Genomic DNA, 20,218 nt, shown 5'->3' with positions numbered 1-20,218 from the left:
CAAGTCCACTCCCACTGCTCGGAGTGTGCGCTGCCCCTACATACGACTGATCACTGCAAAAAACTAAAAGTAAAACACTGAACATTATTTTCACTTCTTGCCTCTCTTGTAAAGGGAAAATTCATTTCAGGTTCCTTTTGGTTAGCAAGAATAGGTATTAACGTGGGTCTCTCATGAAGGCAAAGTGGAGTAACCCAAACTTTGAAAAAGTGGGAATACCTGTATGAACATCTTGCATTGGTGTGGCACATTTGTTACATCCAGTATTGATACAGTTTTTTTTTTTTTAAAATATTTTCTTTATTTATTTTTCGAGAGAGGGGAAGGGAAGGAGAAAGAGTGGGGAGAAATTTTTTTTCTAGCCAGGGCTTGATACAGTTTTTAGTAAAGTCCATGGTTTACCCTGAGCTTCACTCTTTGTGTTGTGCAGTTCCATGGGTTTTGACAAATGTATAATGTCATGTATCCACTGAATACAGTAGAGTAGTTTCACTGCTAAGGATCTATTTCATCCTTATTTTTAAATGTATAATCACCTTTTCTTAGAAAACATATTAAAAATATCAAAATATACTACAAGGCCACTGCAATCAAAACAGTCTGGAACTAGCATAAGAACAGATGTATAGATCAGTGGAACAGAATAGAGAGCCCAGAAATAAGCCCATGTCTCTGTGGCCAATTAATATTTGATAAAGGGAGACTTCTGGTCAAGATGGAGCCATAGGTAAACAGGGCTCACCTCTTTGCACAACCATAGCAAAAATTACAACTAAAATACAAAATAATTATCACCAAGAATCATCAGAAAATCAAGCTTTATGGAAGTCCAACAACCAAGGAATTAAAGAAGTCACATTCATCCAGACAGGTAGAAGGGGCAGAGACCAAGGCACACAGAATGGGCAGTGCCACACCTATAACTACATGTGTTGGATAAAAATCAGGAGGGATACCTTGGGAGCAAGGAATCCCAGCCTCACACCAGGCCACCCAGACCAAGGTTCCAGTGCCAGGAAGATACATCCCCATAACTTCTGGCTGTAAAAATTAGTGGGGGTTGGGGCAGAGGAAGAAACTGCAAGGTTCTCAGGGGTCTCCTCTTACAGGGCCTAAAGTGGACTTAGGACTTACACAGACTCACTCCATCTGGGCCTTAGCACGAGGGTAGCAGCTGGGAGGGCACTAGTGGCTTCTACATGGCCAGAGAAACCATCATCAAAATTGAAAGGGAACTGACCGTATGGAAGGACGTATTTGCCAGTCCTGCATCTGACAAGGGTTTGATCTCCAAAATATGTAAAGAACTATTAAAACTCATCATCAGGAAGACAAACAACCCAGTTTAAAAATGGGCAAAGGACCCGAATAGACACTTCTCCAAGAACATACAGATGGCCCATAAACATGTGAAAAAGTGCTTATCACTAGCCATCAGAGAGATGCACATTAAACCATGATGAGATACTACTTCATACTTGTCAGAATGGCTATCATAAACAAATCAACAAATAAGTGCTGGTGAGGATGTGGAGAAAAGGGATACCTAGGGCACTGTTGATGGGAATGCAGATTAGTTCATCCACTGTTGAAAACAGTATGGAATTTCATCGAAAATTAAAAATGGAACTGCCCTTTGACCTAGTGATTCCATTACTGGGAATATACTCTAAGAATTCTGAAACATCAATTCAAAAGAACTTATGCACCCCTATCTTCATAGCAGCACTATTTACAATAGTCAAGTGTTAGAAACAACCTAAGCACCCATCAGTAGATGACTGGATTAAAAAACTGTGGTACATTTACACAACAGAATACTACGCAGCAGAAAGAAAGAAGGAATTCCTGCCTTTGGTGACAGCATGGTTTGAACTGGAGATTGTCATGCTAAGTGAAATAAGCCAGTCAATGAAAGACAAATACCATATGATCTCACTTATAAGAGGAACCTAAAGAACAAAATTAACTAATGAGCAAAGCAGAACCAGAGACATAGAAACAAGGAACAGACTGACAGCTGCCAGAGGGAGGGGCCGAGGGGAGTGGTAGAAAGGAGGGGAGGGATTAGTAAAAGAACACATATGAATGACCCGTGGACATGCGCAGTGGCGTAGGGGACAACTAGGCGATCGGTGTTTGGGCTGGAAGGAGGAGGGCAAAGGAGGAAAATTGGGCCAAATGTAATAGAATAAACAAGAATGGAAAACATATTTAAAATGATACAGCCACTTTATGTTTTGGAGCAAAAGTTAAAGTCTTTTTTCATTACGTTATTTAGAATTATTTATCGACCATCCATTTAGAAAATGTTTCACTAACAAGAACAGCTCGGTTCTACTAAATTATATTTCTTTTTACAAGAATCACATATCTATGATGTTTGCCTTATTTCCTTCATTTTCACAGTTAAATTTTAAACCTAATTTTAGTCAGTTAAATAATTGAAACATGTCTCTTGAATACCTTTTTCTATCTTCCAAGGAGCTTCTGTCTTCTCTTTTCTTGTTCGTAACCAGATTTTTGTACACATATGTTTTCATCACCCTGGAAACCTTTTTGAAAGCTTACTGATTATAAATAAATGTAATTTATAAGTCATGAATATATATTAGCTCTGTAACTAGAATTTTGTAGCATAGCAGTTACCTATATTTTTCCATGAACTTCTAAGTTTCTGTAAAAAGAAAATTCTTCTTGATTAAATTCTAGCACCTGTTCCAAGGGTAGAGGTGAATCTTAACAGATTGGAGAAAGGATTCCTAGCTGTATCTTAGTCATAATGAACAAAACAACAGGCAGTAAATGTTGACCAACAGTTAAAAAATGGAATTCATGTATTAACCATTGTAGGAAGTTTGCTAAGCTCGCCCTAACAAAATACTAGAAACAGGATGGCTTAAACCACAGAAACGTATTTTCTCACAGTTCTGCAGGCTGGAAGTTCAACAGCAAGGTTCAGCAGGGTTGTTCTGTCTGAAGACCTTTCTCCTTGGTTCTCAGAGGGCCACGCTTCTGCTGTGTCTGCACACGGTATTTCCTCCATGCACATACATGTCTGTGTGCACATTTCCACTTCTTACGAGGACACCAGACATTTCGGATAAAGCCCCACCCATACTAGCTCATTTAACTTGAATTATCACATTAAAGAATGTATCTCAATTACAGTCATGTTCTAAGGTACTGGGAGTTAGTACTTCAAAATATGAATTTGGGGGAACACAATTCTGTCCATAACACACACTGAAATGAGCAACTATTTTAATTTGTGTGGTTTGAAAGCAATAAAACAGGGATATCATGGATTAAGCATGAACTACTGTACATGCAGTAGTTCACAATCACAGGACGAAGTTAGAACTAATATTTCACTGGGCAAGGCTTTGTCAGTTGGCAGGGGGCTGATTTCATTCATGGCGTTGTTTCCGCTGCTTATGTGTACAAAGGGAATTATATAATATAAAACAAACCTGAAGGATGCCCAAAATGTTGCCTATTTTATTTTCACATTAGAGAAAATGAGAATTAACATTTGTTTTTTAAGAAAACACAGCAATTTAACAGCATATGTACTAAACTAATTCATACTGGTTATAGGTTAGGTCGCACAAGGGTGATAGAAAAACCAATTGACTTTAAGTAACTGACCTTTATGCGGTTTCTGCCAAACTGTTCTCTCCAGTGTTGGACTCTTTGAGGTCAACCACTTCTCATTCCTGGGTTTTGTAATGATCCTCTGTAGGAAAAGACATCTATTTTTCTTGTTTGCTAATGCATTTTTTCAAAGGCTTCCTTTTTCTTGCAGCTTCATTCTGACACCTGAGTCCAAGTAAGTAGCTGAGTACCAGATTAACAGAATAGTCTGTCACAGTAACAGCAAGAGTAAACTTTCCTCTTCCACTTGCAGACTATTCATGTTAACCTAGGGGGCTCCACCTACCTGCCTCTGTAGGGTACTTAAGGTACCTCCAATTTAAGAATTCCTTTCAAGGGTGCTATTTACTTTGGTACTTTCAAAGATCTAACATGGCATTGTTCTCTTCACAAGCATTTGTCAAGCCTCTTTGTCATTTCTTTATCTTTATTGTTTTTTTTTAAGTTTGGTGTGACTAACTTAAGAGTCATGAGTTTAGGCTCTCGTACATTTTGTAGGGGAAATAAGACCAGAAGTCAGGCAGCCAGGTCATAGATATTCTCTGAGCTTTCTCCTGTTCTGTGGAATAGAAGTAACCATTCAGGAGGTTATTGTCAAGGTTAAAGTAGGTAACCTACTCTTAAGTATCTTGTTCAGTGCCTGGCATTCAACAAGCGCTAGTTAATTTTCTTTCACTTACAGCAACCCAACACAAAGCCAACTTATGTCATGTCCCTGGCATGTCATCATTATTTTGGTCGCTGCACGTTGGACATACTTCTAAGTCTCCCACCTGTTTTCCAGTTTTTTTAAAGATGTAAGATATTAATCTATGCAGTTGGCCCCTGGGTATTTATTGAATGTTTTTACTGTACCTGTCACTGCTGGGTGTCGTAGGAAACAAAAGAGCCAAGCAACACTCACCATCAGGAAGCCAACATTGGTGTACAGTCTGCTTCCAGGGAGATCTAGTCATGTGAGTCCATTAATAGGTAGACATTATTTGTTACAGTCGTAATAAAAATAAAGTGCTAACATGTGTTTCCATGGACAAGACATGTAAAAACAAATAAAAATAGAAATGAAACATGTAGAACCTTTCCATGTTGACTCTGCCATCACAGTTGACCCTCCCCTGCGCAGTGGCTTGGCTCTGGAGCTGTGACGTGGAGCATCGGGGTGGGGAACGTCCAGAAGGGGTGATGCATGTGGGGTGTGGACCACAGGGAGGTGGGAAATGACCAAGAAATCTGTCCAACTGAGCAGAATATGTGTTAGAATACGATAAGTTAAACCAAAGAGACTGCGTGAACAAGAATTAAGAGAGCATGTATACTAGGTGAGAGAGTTTACTTATAGTACCTCAGATTGTAAGCAGGCAGGAGAAAATCACTGCAGAGCTTTGGTCTAGGAGTGGGTAGGCGATGACTGGGAGCAGGGAGAAGACCTCCTAGGAGGCAGACCCAGTGATCCAGGGGTGGATTGATGAGGACTGATGCTAGAGTGGTAAAAGTGAACATAAAATGTGTAAGGGAATGCAATATTTCTCACCCACATTATATGCTCATAAGTTTCATAAATACCTTTTATATCATAAAGATGATATAAAATACCTTTTATATCGTAAATACTTTTTATACAAAAAGATGATAGAAGTTTTTATTTTGATTTCTCACCAGGGTTTCCCCAAACAATTTTTTTCATTTTGTTGTCCTTAATAAAAGATAAGAAGTAGATGGCATTGTTCTATAGAAAGGATTCTCATTTTTCACTTTTAAATCACATGTCATGTAAGATGGGGTAATTGAGTATCCTTTGGGATACTTCTATTCCAGAGACAAATATGTTGGTTTAAAACATATGTTAGTGTGAAATACAATTTAGTGTAAGATGCAACCTTTATTTGTGTTTTTATTTTTAAATGTTTGAAAGATAAAAACTGACATATATGGAATTGTGTCAAAACACTATATCCAGTAAAATATTTTATTACTGTTACGAAGGGTTCTATGGTTAGTGAGGGAGATAAATGTGCCTGTTATTTGTCTGTGGTCTTGTGCACATTTCAGTGAATCTATTAATGAAAACAAAAGAACTGTATGAATTTGTTTGTGGGGTGGGGGTATTAATGCATTTGCTTAGATTCTTAGCAGGCAAAAGGTGTGTATGATTCCGTTTTGCAATGTATACCTATCCAAGGTGTATCCTGTGGAATTGCTGTCCGGACACAACATCACATGTTTACAGAACTGAAAAAAATTCCTTTATGCTATTCACATAGAATTTTTCCTTAAAGAGAATGATGGATTTCAAAGGAAATAAGCTCTAAAGGATAATTTTATTATTTTGTAATTTTATTTTGGCTTAAATATTTCTAGTTCTACATTCATAAGTATGTGGTATAACTTATCTGATGACACATAGATGATTAATTTTGCTACTCTTAAGACATAGATATTCTCAGTTAAAATTTATTTTGAGATATACCTTTATTTTTACGTTTGAAAATGTATAAAATTGTTAATACTTCATAGAGCCACTATAAGCACCATGAAGACTGGAAATTGCAAACTACTCACTTTTAATTGCCATAGGTTTTATAATTTTAAAGCATAGTGGGAACTCAACATTAAAGATGCCATTGCTATGTTCCTTTCATCATTGATTTAAAACTTATGTAGTAAGACTATTTCAGGAAACATGCAGGAGCACCGCTCCAAGTGAGGGCCAGGCATGGCTATAAAACTTGTAGCAGAACTCAGATCACTACATGTAGACAGAGAGCAGGGGGTTTGCTCTACCCTCAGAGCCGGGATCTGAGGATGAGTAGGAGTTTGTTAGGGGTGGTGGGCAGCATTTGTGAAAGACAAATGGGGGAAAGTGACATGTCTGTGGGCCCAGCGCCCAGAGGTGGGTAGGGACAGGGAAGGCTTTGGAACAAGAAGGTGCTGGGGACCACATCTCAGAACCACAATAAGATGTTATCTACTGTAAAAATTGCTTTAACCATGTAAAAGTGAAATTTTTGTTTTTCATGTTACTACATTTTATCCTTTAACCTAAGCAGGCTGTAGATTTGGATATTAGTTGTCTCTGCTTTTGGAGTAGAATTAGACTTCTACCTTTATGATCTTTTACAGTGAAGTTTAGCAACTGCAATGGAAAAAGAAAAGTACAGTATGCAAGCAGCGAGCCAGCAGATTTCAAGGTCGATGAAGATGGCATGGTGTACGCAGTGAGAAGCTTCCCCCTCTCCTCCGAGCATGCGAAGTTCCTGGTATATGCCCAAGACAAAGAGACTCAGGAAAAGTGGCAGGTAGCGGTGAGACTGAGCCTCAAGCCGACCTCACCTGGGGACTCAGTGAAGGTAGAGTGTCCATGTGTTTGAGATTTAGAGTCGTACAGTTCACACTAAATACATACTTTGCTTCACATCATATTAATGGATGCCCAGTATTTGAATTTTCGTTCACTTCAGTTACTTCAGTAGTATTTTGTTGTGCTTTTAATCTTATGAGATACGTGGACCGAATGTACTTTAAGCAATCTGAAATTGTATTTGAAAGCTTTGTTTACATTTTGAGATTTGTAACTTAAATTAGAGGTAGTTGTTTGAAATTATGTAGAAACTTTACAAGCTGTTAAATATAACCATAGAATAAATAATTCTTTGTGAGATTTCATCAAATTCATTATTAGATAGGAAGCTCAAATTTACGTTAGTTAACAGGAAACCATTTCCGGCAAGGAGCATTGGGTTTTTGTCTTGTCCCTTAATAATCAAATGGAGAGTATGAATTATTTTTACTGCCCACATTACTTTTAGGAATAATACACTCCCCCTGTGGAAGCTGCTATAAGCTAAGATACATTTCCAACAGAGTACAGTTCAACTCAATTCAAGAAAAATTTATTGAGCACTTATTTTGTGTAAGTCACCATAGTAAGAATTTTAAATAAGATGCAGTAACTTCTTCAGTAAAGTTATTATAACACTACTCATTTGAACATTTGCATATTCTGAAAGTTTTGATTTTATGAATTATGACTGTTGCATATTGTATATTTATTGTACTGTGAGAGATAAGAATACACATACTCATTTCTGGTATTTAATTGTAAATGCAGTATTCACACCAGTAATTAAATACGAATAAATGTATCACCGGAAAATATTTCATTTTTCTTTTACGCCAGTGTCAGACTCTCATCATGTGGGATGCAGCGTGTCAGACTGTTAACTGTTAAGGGGAATCGTGTTATTTGGGTAACTAAAGTGCAACACTGGTAACTAATCAAGTGAAAAGTTGCTTTGTTGTTGATAATTCAGTGCGTTCCAGCAAACTAGCTTGGATAGTTTCACGGAAGCAGCAAGGGCTAATGGCTAAAATGTCTACAGATACAAGAAGAAACAGAAGAAAATGTTGACACCCAGCAGAGATTAATACCCCATGTGCAAAGTGGGTCATCTGCAGCATCCATCAGGGCTGACATAGGTTTAGAATAATTACAGCATTAATTCTGTGGGATTTAATAGGGTCATAAATATTTGAGACATTCTTTAGCAGTATGTATTAAACTTCTCTTGGAATTCAAATTATATTTTAGCACATCAAGATCTAAATTTAATGTACAGTAGCACATTACCTGAACTGTGGTTTAAACTAATGAGAAATATAAAAGGGTCTGATTAAATTTTGCTCAATATTAACTACTATCTAACATGGTTTATAGAAACTGAAAATAGTTTACACAGCTGTGCCACATAATAAATGGCTTGGAATTCAGTTTTCCAGTGAACAGTATAACCCAAAACTTATGTTATGTTTTCTATTATTTTAGTAGGAGGACAAGGAAAGGGCCTCTCAACTTAGTCTCTTATTTGTGATAAACTGTGATCCCTACGCTTTCAGATGTCCACTGGTAATGACAGGCCTTCAAAAAATGTTTCTCCTAGTACTCAGGAATGTCTTCTTGTGTTTTCATGGAAAGGCATCACAAGAAATTGAAGAAATCGTGTTCCCAAGGCAATTGACTAAGCACAATGGACACCTACAAAGGCAGAAGAGAGACTGGGTTATTCCTCCCATCAACTTGCCAGAAAACTCCAGAGGACCTTTTCCTCAAGAGCTTGTCAGGGTATGGTAGCAGTTTTCACTGTCTGTGTGGCGTGTGTCAAGTACATGTTAGAGGCATCTTTGTCGATTTTTCCCACAAGGTAGAGTTTACAACATGTATGTACTAAGAAATACATTTTGGTGTAGGTGAAATGTCTTGTGTTGTAAAGAGCCTCCTCTCATTTTTTTTCATCACCTCCGATTATTTATAGGCAGAGCTCCCTGTAGCTCCTCTACACCGTGGATGGTAGTTTGTTCAGTGTGTGAAGACAGAAGCCCTACCTCCAACATGCATTCGCACCCATGCCTTAACCTTTAGCCATAAAATGCACATACTTTGACTTCCCTGTCTGAAACCTGCACTTTCCATGATGGTCTTTGTCCTTTATAGATAGCTTTTTGGCCAAAGAAAAAATAAAGGAGCAATCATTGCTAAAAATGCCAGCACTAAGTGCATTTGAGAGTTTTTAAATGAAAAAAAAAATGACCTCTGATACCATTAACAGAATCCCCGGGGCTGTGCAAAAATATAGGCTTTCAAATCTGAAAAGTCAGGTTTTTTTAGTTACTCTAAATGCATACCATCAAATGCAGAGAAAAAAATTACAGATATTTCCATGTGTTTAGCAAAATTAGCAACCCATTATTTATTACAAAAGGAAAATAAGGAAAAAGTCACTGTATTGCCATTTATTAGAAAATAAGTGTTTCTCTGGATGATTAATTTAGCATTCCAGGACACACTTTTGTGTGTATTTTTAATAAGTCATTTTTGTGTCATATACCCTATTCTATTGCACATTATCATTCATTTGAACAATGAATAATGTAACCACAAAGAAAGTTGTTTCTTATTTTTTTACTCTAATGGAGAATGAGAAAAATAATTTTGCTTTAACCTTAAAAATAATAACAACATTCTATTGCCGGATTAAGTCTATTTACCTATTACATGTTTTACCTAATAAATATCTCATTCTCACATCCAGCGGGATTGCCATACTGGCCCCTTCTCTGGACTCTCCTTTCCCCTCCCTTTCTATCACCTGATCCTAAGATTGCTCGTCTACCACTTATTTTCCCTAGGAACTCTGGTGTTTGGAGGAGAAGGGAGTGAGCCCGTGGATATAATGTTTGAGAGTATAGAAATATATTTTCCAATCATATCTTGTATGATTTGTTATCGATAAGGAATTTGCGGTGATAAGTGCTACCCGAAAACGATACGGGAAGTCTTGGTTGCAGTGAATAATGTCAGTACATACACTGCAAGTGCAGAAACCTGCTTTCCAGGCTCCACCATGAGCTTAGAGTTCCCTAGTGAGGCTACTTCACACCGCAAACAACTATTTCTTACCCTAACTGATGGGAAAAGGTAAACAATGTTTTCTCATTAAATGGAACACCTGATATTTGATTAATATTCTGCAAATTTCCAGGATAAAATCCATTACTGTTTAAAGACTGACACTCCTTAATTTTGACTTTTTACACTGCTTCTAGTGCATGTTCTTTCTGATGTTAACCTTGGCCCCCAGTCTTTCCGGTGATAGGGAACATCTCTTTCCGAAGCCTGTCACCAAGAAACGAGGACAAGGAACAGGTCTGGGAGCATTTCAGTGGTTTTCTGGGAGGAGATGGTGTAAGTCTGTAGCTGAAAAAGGGCACAAGGTGTGGCGTGCTGTGTCTCAGATAATGAGCTCATTTAGTCTCTCACTTACTGTGATTGTCTTCTTGACCCTCAGATCAGGTCCGATAGAGATAAAAACCTCTCACTGCGGTATAGCGTGACTGGGCCAGGAGCTGACCAGCCTCCAACTGGTATCTTCATTATCAACCCCATCTCAGGTCAGCTGTCAGTGACCAAGCCTCTGGATCGTGAGCAGATAGCCCGATTTCATGTAAGACTTCAGTTGCTGATACCCTGTGTATTTATTCATAGTCTTCTGAGTGTGTGCAGAGTTTAACGTTTGCCTCTCATTTCAGTCTTAAAGCTTGGCTTCTGAGAGTTTTTATGCATGAAATGTACTTGTAACCTCTTCAATTTATTGTAATAATTGTACTGTTTTTATCAAATTGATGAATGTTCATGGTAAAAAAAAATGGCACTGAAGAAGAAAGTGAGATTGCCTAAAGTTGCATTACCATTAACTTGTTGACACGGGCTCTCAGATGTGAGGCTCAGAATATATAGGAACAAATTTATATGTAGGGGGTCAAAACTGTTGCTTGTAAATTATGTAAAGATCACATTTTTAATAACTACATAATACCCCACTGAATGTATAATCTATCATTTTGAAACAGTTTCTCATTAATAAATGTTTATATTTGTCATTTGCCATTTTACCTGTCTGCTGGTATTATTATTGCCATTCAGTAGAGACCTTGAACGTGGAGAGCACATTTCTGTTTCACTGTCTGTGGGCAGTATTTTATCCAGAAAGACCACCACTCCGACACATCTACTGGAGACTGCGGTCTCCCTTTTCCTCATCCTTCTGCTGATACTTCGTTGGACCAGTTGGCCAATACAAGCAAGCTTTGCTTGGATGTATCAACTAGTCATATTTCTTATGTTAATTTTTGTTCTTTACTTCTCTATATAGCATTTTCTTACTGAGTTATAACCACTTATGTATATAGTTACATGCTTATATTTTTAAATATATACAAGGTGAAGCAAAAGTAAGTTTATAGTTGTTTATATGGAAAATAATATAATAATTAATAAATAATAATACAAGAGTTAATTCTGCTTCACATACTCACAAATGTAAACCTGCTTTTGTCCCACCCCAAATATATTCGAACCTGACTTTTCCAACTTAAAAATAATGTTGTGTTGAGTCTTTTAGAATGCAAGAGTTACCTAATATTAAAATAATCAATTCCTAGAAGCTTGTTTCTTTTTTCATTTTTCATAGTCATTTGCATATTTTCCTGGAAGAAGATTTCAAAATTTTTCCATAAGTTCAATATAGACACCTAAATTGCTTGTAATTACTTCTTAAATTTCAAAGTGAACAACTAAAACTTTTGATGAAAGTACCATTGTCTTTTAGAAGAATATATGCACACTGTAGGAACTTTTTAAATAATATAAAAACAAAACTTCAAATAATACAGTATAAATAATTTAATAAAAATGACTTGTAATCCTAATACGTAAAACTAAACTTTTTAAAAAACACTTTGGTGATATATTATAAAATGTTTTGCTATGCATAGATTCATAATTCTTTTGAAATTGGGACCATTCTCTAAAACCAGCTTTTGCCACATCACAATCATAAGATTTAACATCTTTCCATGTCAGTAGAAATCATTTATTTAAATCATAATTTTTGGTTGGTCCAAATTAGTCTGTTGAATGGATGTAACATAATTTTAACTGTCTGTTGGTGGATATTTGGGTAATTCAGTTTTTGAATTTATTTTGCTAGTACATAAAACAATGAACATTTTGTCTGTACATGTTTTCATTGTATCCCTGGAATAAATTGTTTAAATTGATATTATTTTGATATATATATAGTAAAATTGTTCTCCAGATGGTTGTGTTGTATTTCACCACCTGCCCACTAAATAGGAGTGACAAACTCATTTTCACCGGGGGCCACATCAGCCTCAGGGTTGCTTTCAAAGGACTGAATGTAATTTCAACTTCTTAACAGTTAAGGAGTAGTTACATGTATACAGTCCTAAAATTATTCCAGCCTTTTGAAGGCAACTTCAAGGCTGATGTGGCCCCCAGTAAAAATGAGTTTGACACGCCTGATATAGGAGATATGTTTCCTCTACTCCATAATCAATTCCAGACATTATTTATTACCAATATTTTTGTAAAATATTTATCTTGATGTTTTAAGTTGCATAAGTTGACTATCCAATCAAAGTGAATTTCCTCTTCTTGTCTTATGTGGAATTTTCTTTTAGATTGTGTATGTTTTTCTTTTACTGTTAATTAAGAGCCTTTTACCTGTTAGGGACATTAATGCATGATTTTCATATAGTGTTCCCCCTTTATTGTTGGTTTTCATCTGTGTTAATAATTCCTATGCTACTATAATTTACAGTTTTTACTGAGTTAAATAAGTTCATTTTTTAAATGTTACTATGCATTCTGGATTTAGACAAGGTGATAAAAGCCTTCCCAACTGCAAGATGCTAATCTCCCCAATTTAATGTGGGGGTTTCTTGTTACACCCAAATTTCTGTGGGGTTTATTATAGTAAAAAGGAAGTGAGATATGATCCACTTTGTTTTCCTTTGTGGCTAGACTGCTGTCCCATATACTGAATTAGTATTACCACAGATTCATCATCTGCACAGAGTAATTAAAATTTTTATTCCATATTTATATGCATTTGCTTTTAGATTATAATTTTGCCCATTAATATATTTGTTAGATTTTTGTACTTGTAGAAACTTTTATATTTTTTGATATTTTGGGCATAATTAAAATATTGATACATGGTAGTGTAAGACTCCCCAAGGAGCATGTAATTCTGATGCTTTTTATAGTCTAAAACGTAAAGAAGGAAGTAAAACTTTCAGACCTTCCACAAAAACAATACCACGTGAATAGGGAAACTTGAGAAAGACAGCACAGAATAGACCAGTCTCTAATTAGATTAGTCTCTAATTTATGAATATAAACAGTGAAAGGACAGCAAACTCACAGTTATTAACAACTACACCTAAAACAAAAGCAAACTAAGAGGACAGCTAGATCAGGAGCAGAACCATAGAAATGAAGATCACATGGAGGGTTAGCAACAGGGGAGTGGGAGAAGGAGAAGGGGGGAGAAAGTACAGAAAATAAGTAGCATAGATGGTAGGTAGAAAATAGACAGGGGGAGGGCAAGAATAGTATGGGAAATGTACAATCTAAAGAACTTATGACACTGGACATGAACTAAAGGGGGGAATGGAGGGAGGGGTGTGCAGGGGGGAGGGGAATGAAGGGGGGAATGGGACAACTGTAATAGCATAATTAATAAAATATATTAAAAAATAAATAAGATCATACAAAATATTACAAATTACTATTCCTGTATGAACTCTTACTATCTGATGATACAGCTGAAACTCAGGAAATAGTTTTTGGACGATGTTGGGGTAAATTCTTGATCTCCAGATTCTTACTCTTTGCTGAACATAGAAGTGCAATATTCATAACAAAATAGAGTTAATTAATTATAGGATTAGAAGGATGGTTCAGCATTAAGAGTCTACTAATATAACATATTAAATAAGTCAAGGGGGATAAGGTATTATTTCTATAGGTGTTGAAAAGGCAGTGATAAAGCTTGCATTGCTTCATGTATTAAATAACCTCTAAGTAAGACAGGGTACGTCCATGCTTCTTTAACTTGATAAAGCATACCCAACAGAAACCAGCTGCCAGCATCACACTTAACAGGGAAATCATAGAAGCATTTCCACTAAAAAGAAACAATTCAATAGAACACCACACAGCTACTGAAAAGAATGAAACAGATCTCTATGTGCCAATGAAAAGATTATGAAGATATTCTGCCAAGTATAGCTGAGTGATCGTATTTGTTTAAAAAGGAAAAGATAAAACTTACAGAATACCTACAAAACTGAGAATTTGTGCTTGGGAGAGGATCAACTGCTTTATATATTCACGTACTCTTACTGTTTATCTTCTAATGTTTATGAATGCCATTTACAATAAAAAACATAGTGTCAAAATTCCCCATGCACCCTGAATTCCTTCGCAGTTCTATTCTGTTCCCTTGGACTGTATGACTACCATGTTTTTAATTACCCTGAATCATATGTACTGATTTAGTAAAAGGATTTGGGGGCTGACTAGAACTGGCTTTGAATATAGGTTTTGTCAATAGACAGACCAGTTACTTCACCTTTTTGAATCTCGAGGTTTTTTCACTTTCAAATGCTGGTCATTTCTGCCTGAATCTTTTTTATTTAGATTAAATAAGTTAAGATCCATAAAACTCCCAGCGCAATCCCTAGCAGATAGTCATTGTGGGCTCTTTGCTACTGTACCTACTCCATATGGAGTTTGGCTAACTTATATTTCAACGCAAAGAGTCCCTTTTGTGTTTCTGCTTCTTAATCCATCTGTGCTATTTTGATTGCATGGTGATTGTATATTTTATGTGCTCACTCGAGATGTAAGTCTGCTAAAAAGTTTTGTGTTCTAATTATTTTTACAGCTGAGGGCACATGCCGTGGATATTAATGGAAATCAAGTGGAGAACCCCATTGACATTGTCATCAATGTCATTGATATGAATGATAACAGACCTGAGTTCCTGCACCAGGTTTGGAATGGAACAGTCCCTGAGGGATCAAAGCCTGGTAAGTTTGAAGTTAACAATGCGGAGGTTACTCCAGGAAATTCGGTGCAGATGGTACTGCTCTGCAGTCAGGAAAGGGGGACATGGTGTGAGTTTTTCAGTGTCATTTTCTTTCATTCCTAGTGCTTTCGGGGAGAAAGGGAGGTGACTTAGGGACAAAACTGATTGAAGGGAGAAAACAGAAGGATATCATTCCACTGCCCTCTATGAATTTTCCCACCTTTCAAAAAAAATAGACTACAATATCTTACTCTATCCTATGGAATCTGTGGGAGCATCCTTTTATTCTGTTAGTTGATAGAGTAAGTTTCTAGCTAGAAAGTGAGAACTGGAAGACTAGGGATGTCTGTTCACAAAGTACAGATTGTGTCATGCTAGTTGTAGCAGCAACTCAAATGCAACTGGGGAGTCTAAATGATACCTGGGGTTCCTGGGAGGGAGGGCGAGGTACAGCCCAAAGCAGGGAGGGCCTCCAAGACAGCTGTGGTTGCTGCCCTCTGGCCACACCAGGAGCTTGCTTTCAGAACGACTCCACAGTCTCCTGGCTTTTAAACCCGTGCCATGGAGTGACCCAGCCTAGAAACAGCAGCTGCCAAAAGCCGCCCACCACTGTGAAGTGATGTTTAACTAAGGTTTTAGGTTCTTGTACTGAAAATACCGTGGACTTCAGTCACAGGAGAATAGCATGCCTAGAAAGGCCTATTTAATGTGAAAAACTAGTAGACAAGAAAATACGTCAGTGTCGAGATGGTAAACGGAAATGTTTTGCAGCCTTCCTGAGATAATGTGGTGTTTAGAGAGATTTAATTAGCTCTATTAATTTTTAAATAAAAAATCTCAATATTTATAACTGTGCTCATATTACTTTTTCCATCTATACCAGTTATGTAGCTCCTTTGCAGATGAAAGTTATAGATATAACTAAATATGCCTTACACTGCTATTTTTTCTTGGCCCAAACACACTTGTCTGTAACCTCACAGAAAAAGTACAGGGAGGGGGCAGCTGGAATGTGGGGGAGGGGGCGTGCAGGAACTTCAACCTTCTGCGGCTCCTTCTGAGTCACATTTTCATTCTCAGACTTGTCTTGTTCGTTATTTTAAAACCCCGTGAAACCTAAGCATGTTAAACACATCCTTACTAAAACACAAATCTTTTACGCACATTCTAAAGATAATAAATGGGGGTTTTTTGGCCTGCAAACATTTTTTGATTTTTTAAAATTATTTTATGTTTTCCCTATTATTTCTAACATTAGTATAAGTACTGCTTCACAAAAATTATCAGAAAACCCCATGAAGGATGTACTTATTATGCATTTGACCATGAATTTCCATAACATCTACCGTAAGTGAAAGACTTCAAATGATCATGGGAAGAAGACATTGCCTGAGTACACTTCCTGTGGTTGTTTTGTAACTTGAAAACATCCTTCTAGGCAAGGTTTCATAATATGATGGATCTTGAGTTTAACTGCGTTGCAATCAGTATTTTGGTTGGAGTTTCTGAAACACACAATTTTGCTTTAATAATTAATTTATTCAGCAGACGTTTATAGAGCATGTGGTTTGTGTTAGGCACTGTTTTGGCACCGTGGGTACAGCAGTGACTGGCTAGTCCCCGCCCCACTGGAGCTTAAATTCTAGTAGGGAGGACACACGCAAGCAGGCAAATAGACAAAGTTGAATAAAAAGTTGTGTAGGGATGATGTATAACCCGAAAGGGTGTCTTCTTTAGAGACATTTGCAGGCCCAGGCTCTGCAAAGTGATTTGAATAATGTGACCCCACCTTAATTAATTCTCAGGCAAAAAGGTACCACATAAAAGGAACAGCAACTATAAAGGCTCTAACGTAGAGCTTTTTTATAATCCATGTCTTATGAATATCCCACCGAACAAACCATGTTAAATAATAATTACTTTCTTCTCTACCTGTAAGTTATAGTTTGTCTAGCTAATTCGAACTTATTTTTGATCCTAATGCTTTGTAGATTTCCTTTAAAAATATCTAAAAAATTGAAGTGCCTCGAATTTGTCGCAGTGTTCTTTTAATCTCCTACGAAATAATGAACCACGGTGCCAAACTCCTATGCAATGTACCAAAACAGTAATGCATGGAGTGATTTCTTATGACCTGAGGAAATGGAGTGTTCATCATTATGCACACAGCTTACTTTCCGAAAGTGACTTAGGCACTGGGGAGAGTCGCACTCAGCATGTGATTTCAGATGTTACTGCATAACAGAAAAAAATACAGCAGAGGGAAGGAATCAGTGGCCATAATATACGTTGCTGAGGGCATCTGTATTATTAATTTGCATTCTCTGTAAATGAAAGTCTGAAGTGATCCTTTCCTTGAATCATATAGTGAATTTGTCTTCTCAGTTCTGGAAAAATTGAGTCTTTTAAAATGTATTAATGTTTTACAGTTTCCCTTTCAAGTAACTGTGCCATGCTTTATATTTTTTAAAGTGAATACTGTGCCTATCGATAGTGTTTTTAATCAAGTCTAAGTGGTTAAATGTTTGTTCTGAAAAGGTGAAATTGAGATTGAACGAAGAGGTAAATATACCCTCCGGGGAGGAGACCCTGAAATACAGGGCGACCGTTCATTTTCCGTGTATACTGTGTCTAGGAACATACGTGATGACAGTCACTGCTATTGATGATGATGACCCAAATACCCAGAATGGGATGTTGCGGTACAGGATCCTGTCTCAGGCTCCAAGCACCCCTTCGCCCAACATGTTCACCATCAACAATGAGACCGGTGATATTATCACAGTGGCGGCTGGACTTGATAGAGAAGTAAGCCAACCAAATGCTGTTTTTGAATTTGTTTTTAACCTTAAAGGTGCATGGTCTCACATACAGTTTATCTCCAGGTAATAATATATCCACAGTATTACTCAATGTTAATGTCTACTGAGAAATCTGTTGCACTGTTTTCTACATGACTTCGAATTGGTTAAATAATGTATGATACAAGGTAATTCACTGCTAGTCTGATATATTGTTAGTCTATATAATATTTAGTATGATAATTGACTAAGTTAATTAGATACCTGTGGTATCTAATTTTTTTAATTGTTGGCATTTTCTTGGTTTGGCTCTATAATGGGTTTTTGTGAGGAATTGAACTAAAAACCATGCCCAAATAATGCATGTATAAATTTAAGGTAAATATTAACATTCATGTTTTTAAGAGGCTACAGATAATATGTGCGTGAATAAGTTTTATAGCCTCTGTGGTGAGCCTGGTGTAGTACAAAGGAGATTATCTTCTTATCAGAACTTTCCCCTTAACTCTAAGATTAATTTACTTAACAGGTTGGAACACTAATAACTACATTAATTCTACTGACTAGCCTTTCCAGTTATAAATGGAGATAAACACTCTTCTGTCATAGTACTTTGTTGAAAAAGAATAAAATTGGATGGTATTGAAATATCCTGTAGTGTTACAGTCTGAGAGGGAATGGATATTTTGGCGAACTCCAGGTGGTCTCCTCACTGTGACGCACCCCAGCTCACCATGCTCCTGCACACCTCTGGGCTTTCTCTCATGAGTCCTTCTACCAGAAACATCTTGCCCCTTTTTCTTGATCCTGAGCCTTCTATTCCTTTATGCTCCAATTCAAGCCCTGCTTAATTCTTTTCTGAAATCTCTAGCCCTAATGAATCCTTTACAACTTTTCTCTATTCTGTTCTTTCCACTCTCTTAAGAAGTTCTCAAGGTCATTATTGACCATCAGTAATCACTGTATGGGTGAATTGCCAAAGTGCCAACTGATAAGGATTCCTGTTTTGTAGACTTCTGGCCAAGCCAGCCTTTTATGGTAATGAGACCTCAAGCTGTGGGCATCAAAATGAGACATTACACCTACCATATTTAATATTATTGACAAGAATTTTAGGAGTTGGTTTTTATGATACTTTATTATCCTAGTAGTGTTCACTTGAAGTGGATCGAAGAAAACATTACTATTGCAATTAATGATATATGCTAGATAGTGCTAGAAGCACTTTAATAAGATAACATAACCCAGTTAAGATTACTTCATTCACTACTGAGTTCAGAGCCTTACTTAGGAGTTAGATGTCTTGTTTTTATTTCATTGTACCTATTAATCTCCAGGTGTCAATGATTTTTTTCCCTAGGAATGTTTTGTGTTAGAGATTGTCGACATTTAGTTTTTGCAATAGTACTTTTAATTTAGGGCTATTCAAAACATGGATATCTTTTTACCTTTTCCATTACTGTGTGAAATACTACTCTCTCAAATGCCAATAAACTGAGCATGAATGCCATATTTTATATGAGAATATGGTATATGTTTATATTCCTTCTCGGAGGCCAGATTGCTCACATACTAGGTATGTGTAACTCAGCTCCCAGTTGTAGTATTTCTCTTTCATTCACACTTGCGTTGTGGGATACAGAAATGTGGCTTCATCTTGTTCCCACACAGTAATACTCGCATCACATCGAGCCTGGCTGTTTTATGACAAGAAAGAAGCATAGAGTGTTCGTTTTACTAAAGCAGACCAACCGCATTTAAAAATCAAAGACACTTTTTGGTTTAGAGAATGGAAGTCTGAAGCCAGACCCCAGTCATGGGTCAGGAAGTCTTTCAGTAGGGGAGAGGCAGCTATCCACTCCCCCCTGATGAAATGAATGAGGAAATGGACTCGAAACTGTAGAATCAGAGGTTAGATACAGCATGAAAAATAACTTCTTGACAGCAAAATTATTAAACACAACAATGAGTTAGGAGGGAAAATTATGGAAAACCTTCATTTTCCAAAAGTCATTTAACAAGGAAAAAAATGTGTCTATCTCAGATGGTTTATGGTAATTCTGCCTGCAGCCAGGAATAAATTATTCTTCTTTAGGCCTCGTACAGGCTGCAAATTCTATTTCTATTAGAATTTACAGTTTTCTTTTTGTTAAAAGTAATTTCAGTCATCATTCTCCCAGGATATGTGACACTTTTAAGTGACTGAACTTCTAAATGATTGAAACACTAAGATTCAGCTTTTTATTTTCTTCTAATCTCCAGATTTTTAAAAAAAAGATGAATTCATCAGGTTTCCCAGAATTAAGC

At 36.9% G+C, this 20,218-nt stretch overlaps 1 protein-coding gene across 1 annotated transcript in view; it reads left to right on the top strand.

The window, feature by feature from the left end:
• The window catches only part of CDH2 (cadherin 2), a 208,059-nt gene that overhangs the window by 141,383 nt on the left and 46,458 nt on the right, over window positions 1–20,218 (top strand). The window contains exons 3-7 of the mRNA XM_037127843.2: window positions 6,778–7,004; window positions 8,630–8,776; window positions 10,500–10,655; window positions 14,967–15,111; window positions 17,746–17,918. Of these exons, the coding sequence (XP_036983738.2) occupies window positions 6,778–7,004; window positions 8,630–8,776; window positions 10,500–10,655; window positions 14,967–15,111; window positions 17,746–17,918 (848 nt within the window). The remainder of the gene's footprint in view (window positions 1–6,777; window positions 7,005–8,629; window positions 8,777–10,499; window positions 10,656–14,966; window positions 15,112–17,745; window positions 17,919–20,218) is intronic.

The sequence above is a fragment of the Artibeus jamaicensis genome, unplaced genomic scaffold, assembly GCF_021234435.1.
Source record: "Artibeus jamaicensis isolate MK-2021 breed Jamaican fruit bat unplaced genomic scaffold, CSHL_Jam_final contig_354, whole genome shotgun sequence".
In the NCBI taxonomy this organism is placed as follows: Eukaryota; Metazoa; Chordata; class Mammalia; order Chiroptera; family Phyllostomidae; genus Artibeus; species Artibeus jamaicensis.
This window is presented reverse-complemented; position numbering and strand designations above follow the sequence as displayed.